The sequence below is a fragment of the Marmota monax genome, unplaced genomic scaffold (assembly GCF_021218885.2).
Source record: "Marmota monax isolate L192 unplaced genomic scaffold, Marmota_monax_Labrador192_F-V1.1 WCK01_AAM20220418_F8-fsc00114, whole genome shotgun sequence".
Classification (NCBI taxonomy): Eukaryota; Metazoa; Chordata; class Mammalia; order Rodentia; family Sciuridae; genus Marmota; species Marmota monax.
In genome coordinates, this window is record NW_026694943.1 from 5012053 (window position 1) to 5036073 (window position 24021).

The 24021-nt window shown below is 41.4% G+C and overlaps 1 protein-coding gene across 5 annotated transcripts in view; it reads left to right on the top strand.

Moving 5' to 3' along the window:
* The window catches only part of Esr1 (estrogen receptor 1), a 388588-nt gene that overhangs the window by 356900 nt on the left and 7667 nt on the right, over window positions 1-24021 (top strand). For all 5 annotated transcript variants that reach the window (XM_046427429.2, XM_046427428.2, XM_058573621.1 and 2 more), the window contains one exon: window positions 22989-23172. In XM_046427429.2, the coding sequence (XP_046283385.1) occupies window positions 22989-23172 (184 nt within the window). The remainder of the gene's footprint in view (window positions 1-22988; window positions 23173-24021) is intronic.

Below are 24021 nucleotides of genomic sequence, written 5' to 3' on the forward strand. Positions count from 1 at the left end.
CAATTAAATAAAAAAGAGGGGGGTAGGGATGTAACATCTATCTCTCTCAGTGGTCAAGGACTCTTGGATTCAATCCTCAGTAACAAAAAAAAATGGAAAAAAATAAAATAGAGAAGGTTTATTTTGGAAAAAAAGAAAAAGAAAATCATGATACCTTATTTCCATTACTTTTGAGGATGAACCTACTATGTTAAGCTCCTTACTGAGCTATACCATTGACTGTTAAGCAAGTCCATTCTTTTGTGTGATCACTCCCAGGGCTATTTCTTCTCTCAGTGACAAACAGGTTAAATTTTATCCAAGTACATGTATGAAAACACGAATTGGTGTGAATATACTTTGTAAACAACTAGAGATATGAAAAAATATGCTCTATATGTGTAATAAGAATTGTAATGCATTCCACTGTCATATATAGATTTTTAAAAATTAATTTAAAAATTATTTTCTTCAGTAGGTAAACTAAGGACTGAGGATAGGGGCTTAGAGTAAGGCCCCTTTTTAATGCCTTAAAGGTCTTGATATGTTCTGGTTCCCACATCAGGGTATTTGCTCTTTGGTGTAGGGTTTCTTTAAAGAGGCAGTAAAGAGGCTTAGCTAATTGCCCATAACCAGGAATTCAAAGCAGGCAGTATTCAATTATCTTAAGAAGCCTCTGAGTTGCCTTACTGTTTCAGGTAGAGGATATTGTCCTGTGGGGGTTATCTTCCTGTCCTAGCTTGCCTGTTCCTTAAATGGCTGTGATCCTAAGTATTGAACTTATTGTTGGCATAATTGAGCTTTCTTTCTTTCTTTTCCTTATCAGCTAATGTAATGGCCTTTTGATTTTTTTCCTGAGTGGTGGCACATTAAAAAAAAAGGATGTCAGCTACATATTGGAGAACAATTACAGATGTTTTGTCTCTGAATTCTGATAAGTGCTTAGCTAGAGTTAATCCAAACAAGTGAAGGCTATCTTTAAATCCTTGATGCAACACTGTCTAGGTTAATTGAGAGTCACTATTTGGTTCCTCAAAAGCAAACAGATATTGTGGTTGAGAGTCTAGGAGTATACAGAAAATGGCATCTTTTAAATCTAACACAGTAATCCAAGCAGCATCAGCTAGAATCTAAGATAACAGAGTATATGGATTAGGAACTATAGGGTGGAGGGGAATGACTTCTTCATTAGTTATTCTGCACTAGGCCCCATTCCCCATTTGGCTTTTGAACACCCAAAATGAGTGTGTTATATCGGCTGCTGTAGGACATTAGAAGTATCTGCCAATTAAGCTTCTGAATGATCTTTAATTAAACCCCCCCCCACACTTTTTTTTTGTCTTTATGCTCCCTTTCTTTTTTTCCTTTCTGATCTCTATTATAAAAAAAACAGAAGTTGCAAGCTTGAGGATATCATCTAAGAATCGATCAGGGCCATATGCCCATTTTTGTAATTTCCTCCAAATTTCTGGGACCAACTGAATGATAAATTTATCCTCTTAAAAGTAAGTGGACCTCTATGGATTCAAGATCCAGGGTGTTTTTTTTTTCTTTTAATTGTCTCCCTTTATCTTTTCATGAAAATAGCAGGACTTTCCTGAGAGCTTTATGTAATAATTTCCCAGGCATCCTGCTCATCATTTGGATCCCAGTTAGAATCATTTCTGGGAACTGCCTGTGCTCTAGATGATAATTAGGTTTGTTCCTAGTTTGTGCTGCTGGGACTTGGGCAAGATGTAGGTCACCCCCAAATTGTTCAGCTGCTTTTAGGGTGGCTTCCTTCTTAAAGTTTGGTTAAAAAATAGCATAATATCTTTCCAGGTGAGGTCAGACACCTGGCATAAGTTCTGAAACATCTCAATATATTTATCTGGATCCTCTGAAAATCTCCCTAATTTTATTCTTATCTGTTTTAAGTTGAGGGGGTTACCTTGATTTTTCTCCCTTAGTAGGTAATTCCTTAAGGCTTTCTCCTCTCGTGGCAAAGATTATTGAGGGCAGGCCTGGCAACATAAGAAAATGAGGCACTTTTCCTGATCATCTTGATTTCCCAGTATGCAGGCTAGTGGTGGACCTGCACACTGTCAAGAGTGAAGTTACTATCTTAACACTTGCTATGGGTCCCTAAGCTTAAGCTTCACTATAGCCCAGAAAACCCATCTCTCATCACCTAGCTTTCCCAAAGTTACTTATGGCCTCCTTTGGCGAAGTGCTAGGGTCCCAGTTTGCCCTATCCCAAATATCCTTGGAGGATTCAAACTTAAGGGCATTACTGCTTTCCTCCCTGATACTATAAAACTCCTGATTATGAACAAAACCTGAAAAAAAAGAAGGACATTGTACATTTCTTTGCCTATTTTTTTTTTGCCCTGTAGATTAAAGGACTCGCTGGAGAATAAGGGAACATCTACTGGTTGTTAGGTGCATAACGCCCTATTTTAAACCAATCCCAGAGTTTATTGGAGGGATTGGTTTAAAATAGAATGCCTCCCTCCTGCAGATTTTTTAAAAAATATATTGAACACATTTGAGCAGAGGAACAGTAATGGGGAGATTTTAACTGGCTAGTGAAGGCTAGGTATGCAAACAATGGGAACATTGGTATTTTCTCACTAACAGTTTTCAGCTTAATCTGAATTGATAGTGTCTGACCAGGGAAGGAAAGCACCCTGGAGGGGTGGTATTGGGAGAAGGGTACAGAGAGTATTGTATAGGCCACATGGAGGCTAGTTGTAACAGACCCTTTCCCTCACTGCCACTTATGGACCTGTCATCCTAGATACCCCTTAGGGCAGTGAGGAGTGGAATCTGGAGAAGGAACCTTTGGAATTTACCCAAGAGTGGTCTGGGCCAGAATTCCTCAGTAGTTCCAAGCTCCTTCATCTGCCTCCACGCATCCAAGGTAGACCAAGACTAGAGATGCTGTGCACTTATGCCCATTGCTCTCCAGGCCTGGACAGAAAAGTAGGAAGTGGCTTCAGTCTGCACAGAACAAGTGATTGGGAGCTGCCTAGGCCAGTAAATCTTTCCCCAAGTCTTGAAGAATGGTGGTTGCACTAACAGCATATAAGTAGCCAACAGGTGCCCCCATTATCATTCTCCACAAAGAAAAAGACAGAAAGATGCACCTCAAAAACAGATGTGGGGTGCGTGAAGAGGAGCTTACTTTGGTGTAGATCTCGGTGGGACCTCCAAATATGATACAGCCAATTATCACTGAGTCCTGCTTCCAAATATACTGAAGTATAACATTAGAGAAGCATGCTCTGGAAAGCATATAAAGCAGGATTTATTTAAAAAGGGATAATACAGGCTTTTTTAGGGAGGGACAAGGGGGGCATACCTGCTATCCTGGTATCCCCAGAAATGAGGGTGTTCTGCCTGTGTTATATATCCTAGACTTTCTTTGTTCTCCTACTCTCTTCTCCCTTATCTCTCTCTTTTCTGCATATGTGATAAGGCCCAGGAGATGCTCTGGTGGGATGGCCAAAAGGGAGAATCAGATGGACTGGGGAAGGGCCAAATGGAGTGATCCAGGCAGGAAGCAGCCCAGGACACATTAATTAACAACTTTTACAACTCCCAGTAGGCAGGGACAATTCCTGGGACATGGTACCTTAGCCACAGGGGAAGGTTATCCTGACAAGGGTGGAGGAAGATCTCTATCTCTGAAGACATTGACATTTCAATCTCTCAGGGGCAGTTTCCAACTCCCCAGACCCAAACTGGTCTCCATTTTCTCAGTTCAACCCAATTTATCTATTTACACTGACTTTAATTCTGTAATGACTGACTGTAATTCTGGTTTTAGTGTGTCACCACTAAAAGACACACTGAAGTTTAACCCCTATTGTGAAGCATGAAGAAAATGGAACTTAAGCCAACAATAGAGGTGGAGGTAGGGCCTTTGGGAGGTGACTGGGGTTATATAAGGTCAGGTGGAGCCCCCATGATTGAACTTCAGAGGCTCTGATAATACACACACATGTGCACACACACTGCCTGTCTCTTGCTGTCCAATGCCTCTGGATTCTGCCAGCAGTAAGGCCTGGACCCTCCCCTGTGAACCAAACTGTAAGCCAATGTATGCCTCTTTTCTTTATAACTTACCCCGTCTGTGCCATTGTGATATTAGCATCAGAAAATGAATGAAGACAGAAAATTAGTACCAAGAAATGGGACTGTTATTAGTAACAAGTTCTTGAATATGTGGAAGCAGCATTGGAATTGTAAGGGTATGGATGAAGGCTGGAGGGTTTTGGAAGAAAATACTAGAAAAAGCTTCAAATGTTATGAGTGGAACATTATCGGCAATTCTAGCAAGGGCTCAGAAGACAGGCGACTAGGAAACTAGTCTCAATTGGAAATGAGGATCCTCCTGCACATCAGAGGAAAGGCCATCTTTGTTTCACCCTTGCAAAGAGCTTGACTGTGTTGTATTCATGCCCTCCACCTCTATTTGGCCTTCTGTGGAAGGCCCAACTTGAAAGTGATAGACTAGTATCTTTGGCAAAGGAGACTTATAAACAACAAAGCATTCAGGCTGTGGCAAAGGTATTACTGGTTGTTTTAGTCAGCTTTAGAGTGAAACTTTGGAGCAAAAGGAAATAAAAAGGAAAGATTTGGAAAATTCTTAGCATGGCCAAGTAAAAAGTAAAAAGTATATTTGAAAGAAGAAACTAAGAGGCAGCCAAGATGACACTTGTTAAAGAAATTGGTGCAGATAAATGGCAAGACAATGAGAAAAAGGTCCTGAGGCCATCTTAGGATGACCTCTCCCATTACAGGCCCAGATAAGGGTAAATTGTTTTAGAGACTGAGCCTGGGACACTTTTCCCACGGAGTCTTTGGGATTCTATTCCTTGTAGGATTCCACCACTTGTGCTAGTGGCAGACCTGGGTGGTGTCCACATTGTGCTGGTTTTGCCGGTGCTCAGGATACAGGAATTATGACATCATGATGATGCCCTTTGAAATTTCAAAGGAAAGCCTACAAAGCCAGGTAAAAGTGTGCCTTAGAGTCAGATCCTCTGGGCAGAGATTCCAGTGGGGCAATGCCTTGTGGAACCTAAACAGGAATCTCAGAGAAGAAACCTAGCAGCAATATGCAAAATCCACTGCAGACAGCTGCAGGCTGTATTCAGAGCCAGCCCAAGAGAGTAAGCATGATCTGTGACCCAAAGCCTTACAGACAGGGCTGCCTAAGACCCTGGGGGGGGGGGGCTTCCTTAACCAATACAGTGCGTACAGGATACTAAGCTTAAAGCCTTAAGCTTTATATCTTTCCTGCTGGGTTTTGGCTTACTTTGGGCTGATTACTCTTTCCTACTTTCCTACTTCTCCCTTCAGAAATGGGAATGTGTGTCCTGTGCCTGACTTGCCATTGTACACTGGAAGTAGATAACTTGTGATGTTATAGGCTGATAGCTGGATGAAATTTGCTCTAAATCTCAGATGAGACTTTGGACTTTCGAATTAAAATTAGAATGAGATGAGACTTTGGGACTCTTTGGATGGAATGATTGTATGTTTCATGTAAGAAGAACATGAATTGGGGGAAAAAGGGGTTGAATGCTATGGTTTGATATGGTTTCTTGCCTCCCAAACTCATGTTGGAGTTTAGTCCCCATTGTGAGGGATTAAGCCTTTAGAAACTTGGGGCTGGGGCTGTGGCTCAGAGGTAGAGCATTTGTCGAGCATGCATGCGGCACTGGATTTGATCCTGGCATCACATAAATAAAATAAAATAAACACAATAAAGGTTAAAAAAAGAGTTTAGAAACTCAATCTAGCTACAGTGTATTGGGGTGAGGCATTTGGGTAGTGCTTATGATCAGAAGGTCATCAGGGTGGGAGTCCCCATTATTGAATGGCTTTGAAGCAGAGAGAGAGAGCAGAGAACACACACAAAAATGTGCACAAACGTGTGTGTGCATTTCCTGTCTCTTGCCATAGGATATCCTGTGCTGCCTTTGGACCCTGCAGGCAGGAAAATTACAACCAGATATGGCCCCTTCTCCTTGGACCTGAACTATGAACCAAAACAGGCCTCTTGTCTTTGTAACTTAATCAAATTTGTATTGTTAGCAAAAGAAAACAGACTGAAACAGGGAGTTTTACTATAAATTCTTGGGAGGTGGCAAAAGGTATTTGGTATAGAGAGACTGGGAATCCCTGTCTGTTCTGGATACCAGGAGGAGTTATCCACTCATGTTCAGGCCTCGGCAGGAGGAGAACCTGCTCATCATGTTTTGCGCTCATGGACACCAATGAAGGAAATGCCACCGCTCAGGTCTTTGATTTGACAACCATTTTGGCACACCCTCTGTGGGTTCTCTACAATAAATTGGTATTCTTAAGTTTGAATAATGTGTAGATCCATGTTTTTTTTAATAATATGCCCACAGATTCTTAAAGTGCTGACTTTAAAATTCTTAGTATTTTTGCCCAGCATTGTGAACTGTAGACTTTAACAGTTTTGAGCCTTGAACCAAAGGAAACTAAGCAAAAACAACAGATAAGAAAAACCCTACCAAAGTCCTGATCCCAGACGTAAAAATAAAGTTCTGTTTTTTTAAAATGGGTTTTTCTTTTTCCACCAGATATTTTGAATATTGAGTGAGCATTCAAGGCATGCATAATAGTAAATGTATACTACCCTCAGAAACAGAAGTGGGGAATCAAACTTTTCTGTAAAATTTAAAGTCTGAACCCAATTGGACAGCACCTACCTGGAAGACCTACCGGTGGGCATGGCCTTTCCAATGGCCCTGTTGCTCCTCCTGTTGCTCCCTGGGATTGAAAGAGAGATGGAAAAACCAGATCCCTGCTCTGAAGTTCATCTCCCTTGTGTCCAGCCCTGCCATGGAGACACAGCCTCCCTCAGCACTGTCCCCAGGGGCATGTGGCTGTATTGAGTTTGACTGAGGTTTGCCTCGGCTCTAGTTTCTGAGTTTTTACTTTATATCCATATTGTAAGTTTTATTTTTCTTCTGCCATAAAGAAAGACCGCAATCTCCCATTATATGGAATGTTACTTGTGAGTTGGACCTCAAATTTAGGATTTACTACATTCCAGTTCTTGTGCTAGTGCTGAAATACAAAGCTGCTTTTAGTTACCCCATCTGTAAAATGGGAAAAACAATAGTTCTGCGTTGAGTTTTGTGTCAAGTGGGGCCTAGGGACTGTTTCCTGGAACCCAAGAATGGCTCCATGAGGTGACTCAGTGGTTGGACCAGCTGTGGGAATAGTAATGGTAATTAGAAACAACTTCTACCTTAAGGAACTCACATTCTGATGAAAAGGACAGATATAACAAGAGAATTATCCTTTTTAAATATAAAATTAGAACTATAATATAGTGCATTCAACAATGTATAGTCATATAAAATGTAAAATTAGACAAAATGTATAATTAAGGAAACATGGAACCACCTGCAGTTAACCAACCACACTAATGCTTTGATGCACCATCCTACAAGGCAGTGTAAGGGTTAAGAACAAGGGACTTTGGCTACAAGTGCAAGTCCTCTTTCTGCTGCCTCTTAGTCGTACAACATTGGGACAAATTGCTTCAACTTTTTGTGCTTCTGTTTCCTTGTCTGTGAAATGGAAATTGTAGTAATGCCTACCTGTAGGGTATTGCTAATGCCAGTCAGCTTTTAGAACAATGGCTAACAATTTGCATGAGGCAAATTTTCTTTTCCATACCGCAGTGTGCATGTATTCATAAATAGTGCTGTGTGACTTAATGACCAGCAAGCATTCTGAGAAATGCTTCATTAGGTGATTTTGTTGCTGTATGAACATCAGAGTACATTTATTTGCACAGATGTGGTGGGTACAGGTCAGTTTCTCTTTGTAGCCTCTTAATGCAATCAAGAGACTCAGTAAACACAAATTGCATGAGGCTGCCCAGGTGATACAGCAGCTGACTATACACACACACACACACACACACACACACACACACACAAACCAGGAGCATAGTCGTTTGTTACTGTGATCAATATCATGTGCTATGCATATTTGTGCTACACTTTTTTACTAGTGGCAGTGCAGTTGGCCTCTCCACACCAGCACCCCCACAATCATGTACTACTTTGCACTTGGACATTATGATGGCTATGACATCACTAAGCAACAGGAATTTTTCAGTTCCTTTATAGTCTATGGTACCACTGTCCCATATGTGGTCCATCACTGAACAAAAATGTCATTCTGTGATACATGACTATCTTTATATTTATGTATCTAATTACAATTCTATGCCTGTACTTTCTTTTAAAATAAGGTTGTAAATGGATGCATGCTGCTCATGAGGATACAACTTGGTTTATTTAACAAATCTTTCATTGTTAAACATTTAAAAGTGATTGCTTTCCTCTGATATTATAAATAATGCTAATTTTGCGCTTTCAATACCTCTTTGTCCACTTTTCATTATTAGTTTGGATACATTATTAGAAGTGGATTTGCTTGGTGAAAAGGGCCAAAACATTTTTCAGGCCCTTAATACATATTGCCTACAGCTCCAGCAAACTCTATCAGTTTACACTTGTACCAACTGGGAGTCAAAGTGCGCACTTAATGCAAGCTTATAGTGCACCGTGGAACACGAGTGCAGGTTGCTGGAAAGTCCAGAGAGCATTGTCCTCCTGGCCAGGCACTGCCTGTGCACTGAAACACCCGCAGTCAGGAATTATACACAGATTATAGTATAAACACAGATTACCTTTTATTGGGGAATGTTACCTGTTTAATGATCCATACAGGTGCTTGTTACGTTCATTTTAAGTGTCCTGACTTGCACAGACGTGGTGCTGGTGAGCTACTCTTTTTCCAGGCAGTGAGGGCACTCACAGGGTTGATAGTTTATGTTTTACCTTCTGCAACTGATCCTGTGCCACAGACTTTTTTTAAAGCTATATTTGCGAAAGAAAGAAAGAAAGAAAGAAAGGCAAGAGGTTGAAGATCTGAAAGCACATCTCTTTTAAAACTCTTCTACAAGAGGACATCCTGGTTCCTCCAGTGATTTTTCTCCATCTGGGTTCTGGGCTTTGTGTATTGGACGTGCTCTTTTCTAGTCAGTGAGAAGCTTAGAAGAAGCAGTATAGCATGTGATCCTTCTCTCCAGGTGTGCCCTCCTCTGACAAGCTATACTTTTATTCATAGTGTGACCTGTCTAAATGCACGGAGGCCCCAAGGATCAAGTGCAAACTACTCTCCAGGTTCTCTGCAATGGAAGGCAGATACTAGACTCCATAGTCCATCTGGGACAGGTAGCCATTCTGAGGAAGTTCAGCAGGTGGGTCAGGAAGGAACTGGCAGGGGAAGTTTATTTATTCTTTAAAATTGGCATCAACAACAGTGATGAATGAAACTTGAATGTGAAATGCCTTTTCACCATGACACCTGAAGCATAGCCCTTTCTTTTGGAAGGGAATGTGAATCATTGAGTTAGCGGAGCATTCATGCTTAGTAAAAGCCAAGCCCTGAGCACCTGCTAGTAAGACCTTGAGCCTGTGCTATCTTGGCAGTCCAACTTGCAAGTCCTCTAGGGACTATGCATGGTCAGTCTTTGAAACTGACCTTCTTTGTACTTATATATGTAGCTAAGCTTATTGATGACATCTCAGGTATTTCTAAGGAAAATAATTCAAAAAAAAATCTTTTAGTAACATTAATTCCATTTCCTGGTGAAATAATAAGATTTGAAGAGTTTCATAAATGTGAACAGCCATAGAGAAGATGGAAATATTATGAAAAGAGTAATAAATAATATTTCTATAGCAAGCTCCTTAATTCTTTGGAGTATCCATTCACCAGCTGTATTTCCCTCTCAACAGTCTGGGTGTTGACAGTTTGTGAAATAATAGGAATGAAAGGAACTTTGATATTTTTTTATTTCTAAAAGCACTTTTCTCCATCAAATTATGAAAGTAATGCATGCCCAAGGCAGAGAACTTGCAAAGTAGAGAAAAGCCACCAAGAAAAATAGTCTCCCAAGTGATCATGATTTTATCACACAAAAGTAATCATTATTATCATTTTGGTGAAAGTCCTTAATTAAAGAGACATTTTAGAAGATACCTGCTCATGTCTACTCCTTTTCTCCACACCATCCTGAACCCTGTTTTGAAAAGCAGAATCACTCCTAAATCATTCCAGGAAAATTATTGTTTTCTCAAAGAACTCTGGAGGTGAGTCCTTTGGCAGCCATCCCTAGTTTCTCTCCAACCTTGAAAGTGAGGAAATGCCTTGAGTAGTTTTTGAGCACTGGGCTAAGGGTATGGGATGTTTGGATTCTAGTTCAAGCTCTGTCACTTATTTTACCAACTGGGTGACGTCATTCAAGTCCCGACTCTTTGCCCTACCTGACTTCTCTCCAGATCACACATCTTCCAGCTCCAGTGCCTTTGCCTCTTTGAGCTGCTGTTTGTCAACAATTAAAATAATTGCATCCAATCAGTGGTTTGAACTTTATTTTTTACATTTTAGCAGACTTCATTTCACTTTTCAGAATAGTGTTAGGGTCATGGTAAACTACAGAGAGTTCCCAGATACCCACTTCCGCCATCTACACGGTGTCCCTCACTATGGCCACCCCAGCCAGAGTGGGACGATTGTTATAATCAATAAACCTCTGCTATCACATCATTATCATGCCAAATCTACGGTCACACCAAGGTTCACCCTTGGTATTGTGCATTCTGTGCTTTTGGAAAGTGTCTCCACTATTGTATTGTTCCATAGAATACTTTCACTACTCTAAAAATCCTTGTGCTCCTCTTATTAACCTTCCCTCTGTCCACCCCTGGCAACCACTTATCTTTTACTATCCCCATAGTTTTGCCTTGTCCAGGATGTCATGTAGTTGGGCTCATACATATACAGCCTTTTCATATTGGCTTCTATCACTTAGTAACATGTAAAACTTAAGTTTCTTCTGTGTTTTTTCATAGCTCAGTAGCTTGTTTTTTTTTTTTTTTTTTTTTTTTTTTTTTTTTTTTTTTTTAGCACTGAATAGTATTCCATTGTTTGGATGTATCAGTTTAACCATTCACACATTGAAGAACCTCTCAGTCACTTCCAAATTCTGGTCATTATGAATAAAGCTGCTAAAAACATCCATGAAAAGTTTTTGTGTGGAAATATATTTTCACTTTCTTTGGGCAAATACTAAAGAGCATGATTGCTGGATTGTGTGGTAAGGGTATGTTTAGTTTTGTAAGAAACTGCCAAAGTGTTTTCCAAAGTGGCTGTGCCATATACCAGTGGAACAGAATAGAAGACACAGAGACAAACCCAGACAGAGACAGTCATCTGATCCTTGACAAAGTTTCCCCAAACACATGTTGGTAGAAAGAAAGCCTTTTAAACAAATAGTACTTGGAAAAACTGATTATCCATACATAGAAGAATGAAACTAGATCCATCTCTGTCACCGGGCACAAAATGGATCACAGACCTAAAATTAGACCAGAAACTTTGCGAATGCTAGAAGAAAATGTAGGGTCACCACTCCTACATATAAGTACAGACAACGACTTCCTCAATAGGGCTCCTAAAGCTCAGTAAATAACAGTAAGAATCAGTAAATGGGATGACATAAAATTTAAAAGCTTCTGTACAGCAAAGGAGACAATTAGGAGGGGAAGAGAGAACCAACAGAATGGGAGAAAGTACTTGCTAGCTCTTTGGAAAGAGGATCCATATCCATAATGTACAAAGAACTCAAAAAACTTACCACTAAAAAACAAATAACCCATACAATAAATGGGCAAATGAACTAAACAGACACTTCTAAAGTACCACAAATGGTCAAAAAATGTTTGAAAAATGTTCAAAAGCTTTAGCAATTAGGGGAATGCAAAACTACACTGAGATTTCATCTCACTCCAGCTGGAGTGGCAGCCATCAAGAGTGCAAAAAATAATAAAAGCTGGAGAGGATGCGGAAGAAGGGAACACTTTTACACTGTTGATGGAACTGTAAGTTAGTACAACCACTGTGGAAGTCAGTACAGAAGTTCCTCAAAAGACTAGGAATGGAATCACTGTTACTCCCAGCTATATCAATCCCTGGTATTTATTCTGAATTAAAGTCATTGTAGTATGGTGATATATGTATACTCATGTCTATAGCAGCATGATTCACAAAGCCAAACTGTGGAACCAACCTATCAATAGATGAATAGATGATGAAAATATGGTATACATACAGAATGGAGTTTTATTCAGTTATAAAAAAATGAAATTATGTTATTTTCAGAATAATGGATAGACCTTGGGAACATTACGTTAAGTGAAAGAAGCCAAACTCCCATATTATCTCATATGTGAAAGCTAGAGGGAATGGAGGGGAAAATGCAGGGGGAGTCTCACAAAAATCAAAGAGAGACAAGTAGAATAGAGAAAAGAGACTATGGGGAACAAAATTTACCAAATTATATTGTTATAATGTGTGCATGTACAAATATGTAATGGTGAATTCCACCCTTATGCATAATTATAATGCACCAATTTAAAAAAAAATGGAAAAGAAAAAGATCAACAGTAACAATAAAAAACCAAAATGGCTGTGTCATACATTTCCACCAACACAAATAAGAGTTCCTTTTGCACCACATCCTTGTCAGCATTTGCTATTGTCAATGCTCTGGATTTTGGCTATGCTAAGATATGTGCAGTGGTATTTCATTGTGGTTTTAATTTGCAATTTCTGAATTATATATGATGCTAAGTATCTTTTTATATGCTTAATTGTCGTCTGTATATTTTTCTTGGTGAGTTGTTTGTTAAGGTCTCTGGCCCATTTTTTTAAATTGGGTTTTGTTGAGTTTGAACAGTTCTTTGTATATGTTGTATAATAGTCCTTTATTGGATGTGTCTTTTGTAAATATTTTTTCCAGTCTCTGGTTTGTCCTCTCATTTTCTGGAGATCAATGTTTTTTGCACTTACTTGTGCTAAAATTAAGCACTATAGAAGGATCCACAGAGCCACCACAGGATTGGGTACTGGTAGCAAGAAGAGCAGGAGTGGGCTTTAGGCTTCCCCTATCATTCTCCCTGCTTGAATCAGAAAAGTCTGATTTCACCCAGTTTATATATGAGAGTTTACATGGGGTTCACTATTTGTACAAAGGTTGTTTTGATTCTCAAAAGTTTGAAGTGTGATGATGATCTTAAGGCATCTCTTAAATGTATAATTCTAAAATCCTGTACCTCGGTTTGTGTAGTGTAAGTTTCCTTTCCTTAAGAAAAATAAAGTAAACCTGTTACAGTTATTCAACAGAGTTTTAAATCCACTCTAGTATACACTGAAAATGATGGGATGGATCTACCTAAAGATACATACAATCTGCATGACCAAAACAGGAATAACCAGAAAAAACTCTCAGCCATTTCAATTTGTAACTAGGATAAAAAGGAAAAAATACTTCTGAAGGTTTATGGTTGAGGAGATAAACATGCAGATAAGAGTGAAGAGGGCATGACTTCACACATTAGCTGCTGGAGCTGAATATCACAGGGTAGTTAAGCAGGCTGCTTGGTTCAGAATGATGTGACCATGTGCAAATCAGCTAACTGTATATGCTTAGGTTTGTCATTTTTTCCTGGAGTCGAGGCTAAGTCAGATGAATATTTCATGATGTTTTATAAACACTTCTCCTCACACTAACACCGTTCATTGATTTGGCAGAGAGCAAGGGAGCATCTTTTCCATTCTCTTATTCATACACTGTTTATTCCACAGAGGGCTTGACTGACCAAATTTCATGCCAGGCAAAGGGGCAAACTAACAGTTGACAAAATCTGCATAAAAGAATAATACCATGAAGAAGACAATAAATTCAGGAGTCAGATTAGCACACAGATGTACACCTCTGTTCAGATCCTAGGTTGGTCCACAATTTGGCTCTCAATTTCTTTGCCTGGCCAAACCAAAAAGGAGGACAAATTCCATTATCAGGTTCATAGGCTTTTAATGAAATAAAATGGACTCGGTTGTTCACCATGAAAACTCTCCTTCAGGCTGTTAGGATGAATTGAAACCCTTACCACTAAAACAATGAGGCTGGACCAAAGCATTGGTGAGTGGTAGAGTTCATAATGCAGAATGAGAAGCCCAAATTCCATCTTTCACATAGCCTTCAAGATTAGGAGTCTAATTTCCATCCTGCTTATTCTTCATCATTTTCCTCCCTAGGTGTGTGATGTGGATGTCAAAGTATCTTCTGGTCACTGTCATTGTGTAATGAATTAACTGAAAATGTAATGGCTTAAAATATTGGTCATAAATTTGGACAGGGCACAGAGGGAATGACAGTCTCCTCTCCATGGTGTTAGGGTCTTCAGATGAGGATACTTGTCAACTGGGGTAATTTGGTTGTCATGAGCTAAAGTGACCTGGAGTTACCTCTGTTGGCTCACTGGAGATTGATGTTGGCTATTGGGTGGACTATCAGTGGGATCAAATAGGATGGCCATTTGTGGCCTCTCTACAGCATGGTATGCTAGACCTCTTAGAAGGTGGCAAGTGCTTCCAAAGCAAATATCCTGACAAGGCCAAAGCTTCATGACCTTTTATGACATATGCTTAGAAGTCATGCAAAGTCACTTTCAGCCCATTCCATTGATGACAAGCAAGTTATGAGCTCATCCACATTCAAGGGAGGGTGAACAGACCGCATATCTTCATAGGAAGAATGCCAAGATGTCCTTATAGAAGCCATGTGGGTAGGAGATATTGGCATGGTCATCTTTGGAAAATAAAATCTGCCCCAGTATGTCAGAGCTGCTTCCTGTTCTGTGTTGTTGCTCCCTGATCCTTAAAATACCAGTTAAGAAAATGCCTTTTCTGGAAAGAAAAGGAAACTGTCAGGACCTCCTGAGACTAAGCCAGCTCCTTGTGGTTAGGAGTCCCACGTGGAACCTCGTACAAATTCCTCTGCAATAGATGGGCTGCACAATTTCCACCAACTTTGTCTTGGGAGCATTTCCTTTCTGACCTTGAAGAGGTAAAACCTTGGATGATTATTAATATATTACAAATATAATTAACAAAACTAAGACTCCTAAACAAACTACATGTCCACAATGGCTTTATCCTAAAAGGAATAAGGGTAAGTGATTAAAAAAGCTTAAGAAGTGGGACTTCACATGTAAAAGTGAAACATATTTGACACTTAAATGTAAAAGAGAAGTCCATATTTAAGATGTTTTCCTTCAAGTCATCTGAGTCAGTTCATCTGAAGTCATCATTAAGAAATTTTTCTTCTGAGTCAGTTTGACTATGTTGATGACCAAGTATTTACCTTCTAGAACATCTAGTACATTTCACCAAAAAAAATTACCAAATTGACAAATGTCACTGAATCAGAAATACATAGTTTCATAGTCATTGCTGCCAAGAGGGCACTCATAGGGACCTAGCATTGCCAAGTGAATAGGGCCACCATGTTCCCACGCCGGGTTCTGGCAGGGACTCTCAACTTCACTTTGATCTCTCTCACATTGAGACCACTGAGAGCGGACTTCTGTGAGTGTGTAGTCTTATACACATTAGTGTAATTGCACACATTGGCACAAAGATGGGGTTATAGGTGGATTCACACCAGGTGAATAACTACACATCAGTAGAAGCATAGAAGTTTCCTGTCTATGGACACTTCAAAATGATAGTGTCTTTTTTCTATGACAATGAATTTACTTAATGGCTGGCAGCCTTTAGGTAGATGGAGGATGGGGGCTGATCCCTAGAAAGACCAGGCACGATTCGAGGGCTGAAGACTGAGTTGAGCACCAGTGGTCAGTGGTGTAACCAGTCATGCTCATGCAGTGAAGCCTCCACAAAAACCCCAAAGGTCAAGGCTCAAGTATGTCAGGACAGATGACATGTGGCAATTTCTGGAGGTGGTGAGCCCTGGAAAGACCTGAAATCTCTCTCTGCTTGTTCCAGGCATCTCTTCATCTATACCCTTTGCAATATCCTTTATAATAAACCACTAAACATCAATGTTTCCCTGAGTTTTGTGAGCTGCTTGAGCAAATTAATGTAACTCAAGCAAGGAGGAGGTTGTGGGAACCCTGATTTCCAGTTGGTGAGTCAGAAGCCCAAGTAGAACAACTGGGAGCTGGTGGCTGGCATATAAAGGGGGTGGGATCACAGTCCTGGGGATGGAGCCCTCACCTGTGGGAACCAGTGCCATCTCCAGGTTGATAGTGTCAGAACCAAATTGAATTAGAGGACAGAAGCTGGTGAGGAGAAGTCCTCACCCTTCTCAGGGTCACAGATGTCCTCTGTGTCTATTGTGGTGTGAGAGCACAGGAAAAATGGCTTGTTTTTCTAACTCGGTGTCCTAGTCCTCTTCCATGTGGTCATTGAGGGATGCAGGTGAATGAGGACTCTGCTTTCTTAAATGAGTGGTTTCCAAGGAGATCCTCGGAGTTCTCTCCATTCTCACCAGCCAGGCCGGAAAGTGGGAGGGGCCCAGGGGAGCACAAGTGGTCCAGGAAATCCATGAAGACAATTTCCCGAAGTTATTGTTGTGTTGTGGCACTTTTCATGGAACAGAGACACAATATATACTTTCTGTAGCCATATTTACATTTTAGGAGCCACAATATGAAAAAAACAAGGTAATCACATGGCTTTTCTTCCTGGCTGCATGTGTCTTCTTAATGGAGGATGTTATTAAATCACAGATATCAGACTCCTTCCTTGGCTTCCAATCATCATGTTAGGGAGGAACCTGGGTAGCTGCATGTTACAAAATTCCACAGAAGATTCTGAAAGAAAGCCAAGATTGGAAATCACAAACATAGGAAAAAATATGAAAATGCCTACTGGCATTTAAAACATAAAAATATATGTAACACTTTGACTATCTTGAAATGAAATAGATAATATTACACCTAGATGCATGATAGTAAAAAAACAAAAAAAAACAATGTACTTTCAAAACTCTCACATAAAAGATGAAAAATATTGAACTCATTTAAAATAAGATGATATCTATTTCAATATAGATATCCAGGTTTAAGAAAAGTAGAAAATGCAATAAAGTAAGTAAAATGCTCTCTTGTTTTCAGAGTGAATGTTTGGGTATAAGATGATCAGAAGCCTTTCTGTCCAAGTACAGGCCTAGGAAAAAAGCAGAGCTAGAGATGGACACTAGAGGAAGAAGATGAAAAACTAACATAACCTATTTGTACATAATAAAAAGAGAAAAATAAATAGATCTAGTAATAACATGCCAAGAAAAACCAAAGAGTGTAAAGGTGAAAGAAAACTTAGGGAGTAAACTAATTTTTGCAAACGCTGGGCATTATTCTAAGTTTATTGTCAAAGTGATTCCCTCTCTGTCTGCATGAAGATTTCATCTCACTCCAGTCAGAATGGCAGCCATCAAGAATACAAACAATAATTAACACTGGAGAGGATATGGGGGAAAAGGAACACTTTTACACTGATGGTGGATTGCAAATTAGTACAACCACTATGGAAATCAGTATGGAGGTTCCTTAAAAAACTAGAAATGAAACCATCATATGACCCACCCGTACCACTCCTTGATATTTATCCTAAAGAACTGAAATCAACATATTATAGTGATACATGCAGACCTATGTTTATGCAGCACAATTCACTATAGCAAAACTATAGAACCAGCGTAGGTGTCCATCAGTGGATGAATGGATAAAGAAAATGTGGAATATATACGTAATGGAATTTTATTTTTCTATAAAGAAGAGTATTTATGACATTTTCTGGAAAACAGATGGAACTTGAGAACACTATGTTAAGCAATAGAAGCCAAACTCAGAAATCCAAAGGTTGTATGTTTTCTCTTATATGCAGAGTCTCAGAAGAAAAAGAAAGGTGTGTGTATGTGGACGATTCCATGAAATTCACTAGAGACAAGGGATAGGGGGAGGGAGAAAGACAGGAAATGAGAGATATTGAGGATTGAAATTGATCATGACTATTACATTGTGTGCATGTATGAATATGTATTAAAGAATCCCACCATTATGTATAATTATAGTGCACCAATAAAAAGGTGGAAAAAAAGTGATTTCCTTTGTTATGATGCAGGATGAGAAAGTGCCAACTCTCCTATCTTAATAGGCTAGGATAATGGGATACATTGGGATGTTGAGAAACATATCCTAATATCCCACTACATTCAAGGCAGGTATTCAGTCAGTCTCTTAAACTTGAAAAGGCCTTAGAGACTAGATCCTTTGGCTAGGTAATGGAGAAGAGACGATCGATTGGAAAAAGTAACAGCCAAACACAGAGGAGGTATCAGGAAGTACATGGGAAACTCAGGAGACACTGCCAACATAAGACAGAAAGAATAAGAATCCCCAAATATCTTAAATATGCACTTTTCACAAAATGGATTCCTTTATAAGTAATATTATAAAATTACTTAAAATGTATAGGAGGCAATAACACAATATTCCACTGGTGTTTACTCTTTTACAATCATCTGTTCTACTTTTGCTTAGAAGAGTCTCATATCTCCTCTCTATATATTCACAACCAATTGTGGTTTTATTTTTTGTAGTATCTGCAGAGTAGCCCTGAAATCATCCAGCTGAATGTGCACATGGAAAGCTTATACAATGTCCTCAGTTGACAGACTGCATAAAGAGAATCAGTTATTTAATAATTTGAGAATATGCATTCTGCTTAATCTTCTCTCTCTATAAACCAGTTTGTGTACTAGACTTTTAAGTACAGCCTGTGAAAGCTTTTGAAATGGTGTGTTTGTGTCTGTTGCTGGGATGAAACCCAGGACCTTGCCCATACTAGGCAAGTTTCCTATCACTGAGCTACTCTCCCAGCCCACTTCTCAAATTTTTTTCTTACAAATTTCTATTTGCAATAATTTTTATTGTAGGACTTTCAAGAGGTGTAGAGATTGGAAAAAATCCTTGTTTGTCTGGGGCTGACTTGCACATTGTAGGTCATCTAGCACAGCCCCTGCCACCAAGTGGCAGCAGCAACTATGAGTTGTCCCAAGACTCCACCAGGGACAGGACCACCCCCAGGAAGAATGGTAGCAGAGGCGAAGCCCACAAGTGTGGGTCCTCAAGCCATTGGGCCTCAAAGTCACTTCTGAGCCAACACTCTATTTGGTTATTTGGTTGTGGGAACAGTTCTCTGCAAAAACCCAAAAATGCCAGCATGCTGATTCATCACAGGGTCCTCGATGAATGCTGGGCATTCCTCCTCATCCAAGCCCAGTGACAGTGTCCTGGCCCAGATCACTGACAGCTGTGGACTTAGTCTTTGCTATTTTTTCCCTTTGAATCATTCCCCCTCCCATTCCCTCTTTTATCAAGATGCCATAGACTGAAGAACTCTCCCAGGGCCTATTGTCACATTCTTCCTTTTGGAAAAGGGGAGGGGAAGGGAATGTGGCCTTGCTTGAAGAATTTGTCCTCAAGCAGCTGGTAAGCCAGGGACCCACATTGGTCAGTTCTCTACTACAGTGCCCCCCAGTGGAGGCCAATGGCAGGGCAAGTTGGGGACTCCAGGGGCTACTTGTGCTTCCTCCGGCCAGTGGCAGACAGACACCTGTGTGCTGCAGAGCCAAGCCTACCTTCCCCCAGCTTCCAGAAGCCACTACTATCTAGAAAAGAGCTGAGGAATAAGGAGGAGATTGCATGGGGTGAAGATGGAAAGGGAAACAGGAAGAGGTGTCTATGCAGGAGAGAAGGTGCCCGAGAGCAGAATCCAATTCATGAGATCCAGAGAACAGGAGAGGAAAGTCAAGATCTCTTGCGCATAGGGGTCTCTGTGTGTTTGAACTCTCCATTCTTCTCTACCAGCGTGTTTCCCACAGACTTTTTCTAAATCTCTCAATGGTGGCTGCAAGATTCAGAGTATGTAGAATCTCAGATCTGCCTACCAGGCCAACCATGGGCAGTGACATACAAGTGCTCTTTCTTTTATCCCCTGCGCTGTCTTCGGGATTTGGACCCATCTCCAGAGTTGCAACAGTCTGCCTTGCTGCAAGACTCCAAAGGCTCTCAGTGTCTGCTCACTGGCTCCTGCTGCAGGGAGCCAGGGAGCAGCCTTACCAGCAGCCCTGCTTTGCTCTTGTTCATTGACAGTGGTCGCCAGTGAACCTGAAGCATTCTGGGAATTTGGATTGCTGTTGCTTCTCAAACGGCTCCTTAAGGCAATAGGCAGCAAACATGGACCACATTCTGCTGGAAAGGCCCCAAAAAATGATGGCTGCTGTTGTCAATTATTGGCATTTTTACAGGGCTATATTTTTATTTCTAAGTATATTTGCACAGCTAGGAAGCATCTGCTGACAAGGATGAGATGATAAGCTGTACTGGTGCCAGAGCAGGACTGGAAAAACAGGCTTGTTCTGAGAATGGCCCACATCTCGAGAGTCACTGTTAAGAAAATCCTCTCTCCACAGGCAAAATCTGCTCTTAAAATATTAACACTTGAAAGGAAATAAGGCATGGAATCCCTATCAAAGAGCACAGTGATGCACACAATAGGTTCTCAGCTATTACTTGCTGGATGAAGGAACCCATGCAGCCATGCTCATGAGAAAACTTGACTTGCTCAAGCCTGGGTGCTGCCTCTTTTACCTCCACTGGAAAGTGCTTCGTGAAATGCTGGCCCCCGGGACTGGTGAAGGTCTAGAGTGTGTCTTTGCTACTGAGCCCACAGTAGGAGGAGAAGTGAAGCCCAAGGGTCAAGCAGGACCCTCTGTGCTGTTTGACCCTCATTTCTGGGTTCTCTTGAACAAGAAAGGGGTCATTGGTGAATGAGGCCAGTATCCTGGGTGGTAACAGAAACGGAAACTGGTAAAAATTGCATCATTCAAGTTGGACTGACTTAGCCTTGTGGCCTGGGTGGGTTCCCAGGATATCCAGTCCATGGCAGGACCTGTAGCTGATGACGCTGGACTGTGGATAATTACATAAAGGACAGATCTCGAGAGGCAGAGCCCATGGGGAGCTTAGCCAGGGCCACCCCTGACCCCAACCCACCCTTGCATATCTCCATGCTATGTGCTATGTCCAGTCCAACCCCATGGCTACTGGACATTGCCCATTTTTCTGATAGACACATTCTTTCTCTGTCAACGACCCACATGAAATGTAAGTGAAGGAATTTTGAAATTTCCTTCTTATCCCACTACCTGTCTGCTGCTTGCTTGTTATGTGCTTTGTTTATTTTGGATCCATGTGCCTCCAGGTACCAAAAATGACTTGATGGTATTTGATGGCGTGCTAGCCACTCTTATTTTGTTGTTGTTGTTGTTGTTTTGTTTGTTTTAAACCTTAGCCATTTTCTATTCTGGGCAATTACAACTCTGTTTACTATAAGTTCCTCTAAGGAGGTGTTTTCTTTAATCCCAACCCACAGATTGCTGCGTGGGCAGTAACTTTTGAATTACATTTAAACAGTATTAAGTTGGGGGCTGCAAACTAGGAAGATTTTAATTTGAAGGTGCTGGTGAGGACAGAGGAGGGGAAGAGAAGTTAGTCATGAGATGGCCAGTGAGCTGAATGAAGGGAGGCTAAAAAATAGTGCTACATACTCATAACTAGGAGAAAATCTCTGTGCCTTCTACTCCCTATAAGATAGTGTGATTGAGCAGGAAGTGCTTATTTCTGGAGGTTTAGCTGATAGAAAATCTGTGGTCCCAAGACAAGCACATTCCATCCAGCCCTTCTTAATACTCCTCAACCCTCCCCCACCTTGTGCTGGGGCTCAGCTCACAATTTACTGGAACAGTCAGGATTCTTTCTGTTGAAAGTGGCAGAAACTCAACTCCCATTATCTTAAGCAAAGAGAGAATTTGTTGATTCACATGTTAGGAAGGATACTATGAAAGCTCAAAGGTCAAATGAAAACTATATAAGAACTAGGGTCTTGTGACTGAATAGAGTCTCTCTCTCTCTCTCTCTCTCTCTCTCTCTCTCTCTCTCTCTCTCTCTCTCTCTCTCTCTCTCTCTCTCCACTCTGCTTATTGCTGTAAAGCTCCTTCTGCAGATCAGAGCTCCATGTACTAAAAAGAGGGCCATTTAAAGCTCTATACAGCATTCTCATCTCCTAGCTTAGCAACCCTAGAAGAAGGGGTTTCTAGCTTACAACCTCCATGTACAACCTCAGAAGAGAGGTGTCCTGTAGCTGTGGCTCAGTGACAGAGTACTTGTCCAGAGTAAGCAAGGCCCTAGATTTGAACTCAAACATAAGAAAAAAAAATTCCAGAAAGGGTCTCTTTTGTCTAGCTCAGGACTGGTGCTGTCCAGAATGGAGTGCATGATGGTCTCAGCTGCAGTCCTGACCCTACCTGTGGCACAGAGAGCTGGAGAAAGGCAAGAGAGGGTTACCTGGAGTAGAAACAGCTATTTCCAAGATCCTCTGCACTCACCCTTATCCTAAACCATCAGCTGACACTGAAAAGGGCTTAGGCCCCAAATCTCAATGGAAACACAGAAGCAAAGCAAATCCTACCTGGAAAGCCACCTTCCGTCACTTAGCCAAGCAACCACCAGGTCTCCTAGAGTCTGCCTTCTCATCATCAGCTGTGCTATCCAAGCTTTGCACCTACTGTGCAAGCTTGGTAGCAGGTCAGAGCATCCCTCTGCCCTGAAAAGAAGCAATAGTGGCTTCCCCACAGGGTTGTGGTTCACACTGGTGTTAAATGGACAGTTCGCACTGGTGTCAGATAGATCCCAGAAGGGTGGCCAGTGTCCCACAGCCCCAGTGCTCACAGTTCTATCCTAGGAATCTTGACTCCGGCACAGGGGGCCATATTGGTTTCTGGCGGCTCCCAGACTTGCATGTTCATTAGGAATTTCATGGAGTTGCTTGGTCTTAAATGGTTCCAGAACGTTCCTACTGCTGTACTGCTGCGCCAGAATGGGCTCTGGCTCACTGTTTTGTCTCATGGACATTTCCAGTCTCCAAGACCTCATCCTCTTTGAGTCTCTCTTTCTGTGCACATTCAGGAGTATACACATTTCTGTCCAGCACCCTGAAGTCTCTGGAAGAAAAGGACCATATCCACCGGGTCCTTGACAAGATCACAGACACCTTGATCCACCTGATGGCCAAGGCAGGCCTGACCCTACAGCAGCAGCACCGGCGCCTGGCCCAGCTCCTGCTCATCCTCTCCCACATCCGGCACATGAGGTCAGTCATCCATGGGGTCCCCTGGGAGAGACCTAAAGGAAGCTTGCCCCAGCCCTGTGTGACAGCTGGCTCAGGAAGGGCCACTGCCTATATATGGAGAGCACCCTTGAGACAGTTCTGGGCGTATAATAAGCTCGCATGCTATGGTAGGATAGAGGAGGGAGGCGTTGCTCTGCCTAGGGCACGGGGCAAGTGTTGGAGAACGCTCCATAGAGAGTGTGGTGTGTGTGCTGGGTTGGAAGCATGTGCAAGGTCTTATGGGTGGGGGAGGAGGCCAATCAAAGCAAGTCAGTCAGCACAAGCCCCTCTCCTGAGGGGGCACATCCCTCCTGCTCCCTTCCAAGCTCGCCTGAGTTACACTCAGAGATCCTAAATGACAGACTGTTAAGATGCCTGATGGAGGGTCAACCTTGACCTCTCCATAGCTCCTTAACCCCTCCTTGTCATCTCTATTCCATTTCCACTGCCCTTTCTGTACCAGCCACCTAACATGTCTGTCTGCCTTTAATCTTGACCCTTTCAAACTATCCTGCGTGATGTAGCCAGAGTGATCATTCTTATACCAAATCTGATCATGTCATCTCCCTGCTTAAAACCTCTCAGGGGCTTCCCATTGCTTTTAAATAAAAGTTATATAAATCCCTTCATTTTGTTTATGTTACTCCTTGTGGTCCAGCCCTACTTAACTTACAGGGACCTCCTTGTAGTCTGAGCCCTGCCTCCATAGTAAGCTGCTCTCTATGTCCTCTGGGAGTCTGCACCTCAGGCTGCAGATGGGCCAGGCGGCTCTGCTGATCTCAGCTGGATGCACTCACACATCTGTAGGGCACAGGTGGGAGAGTCTGCTTC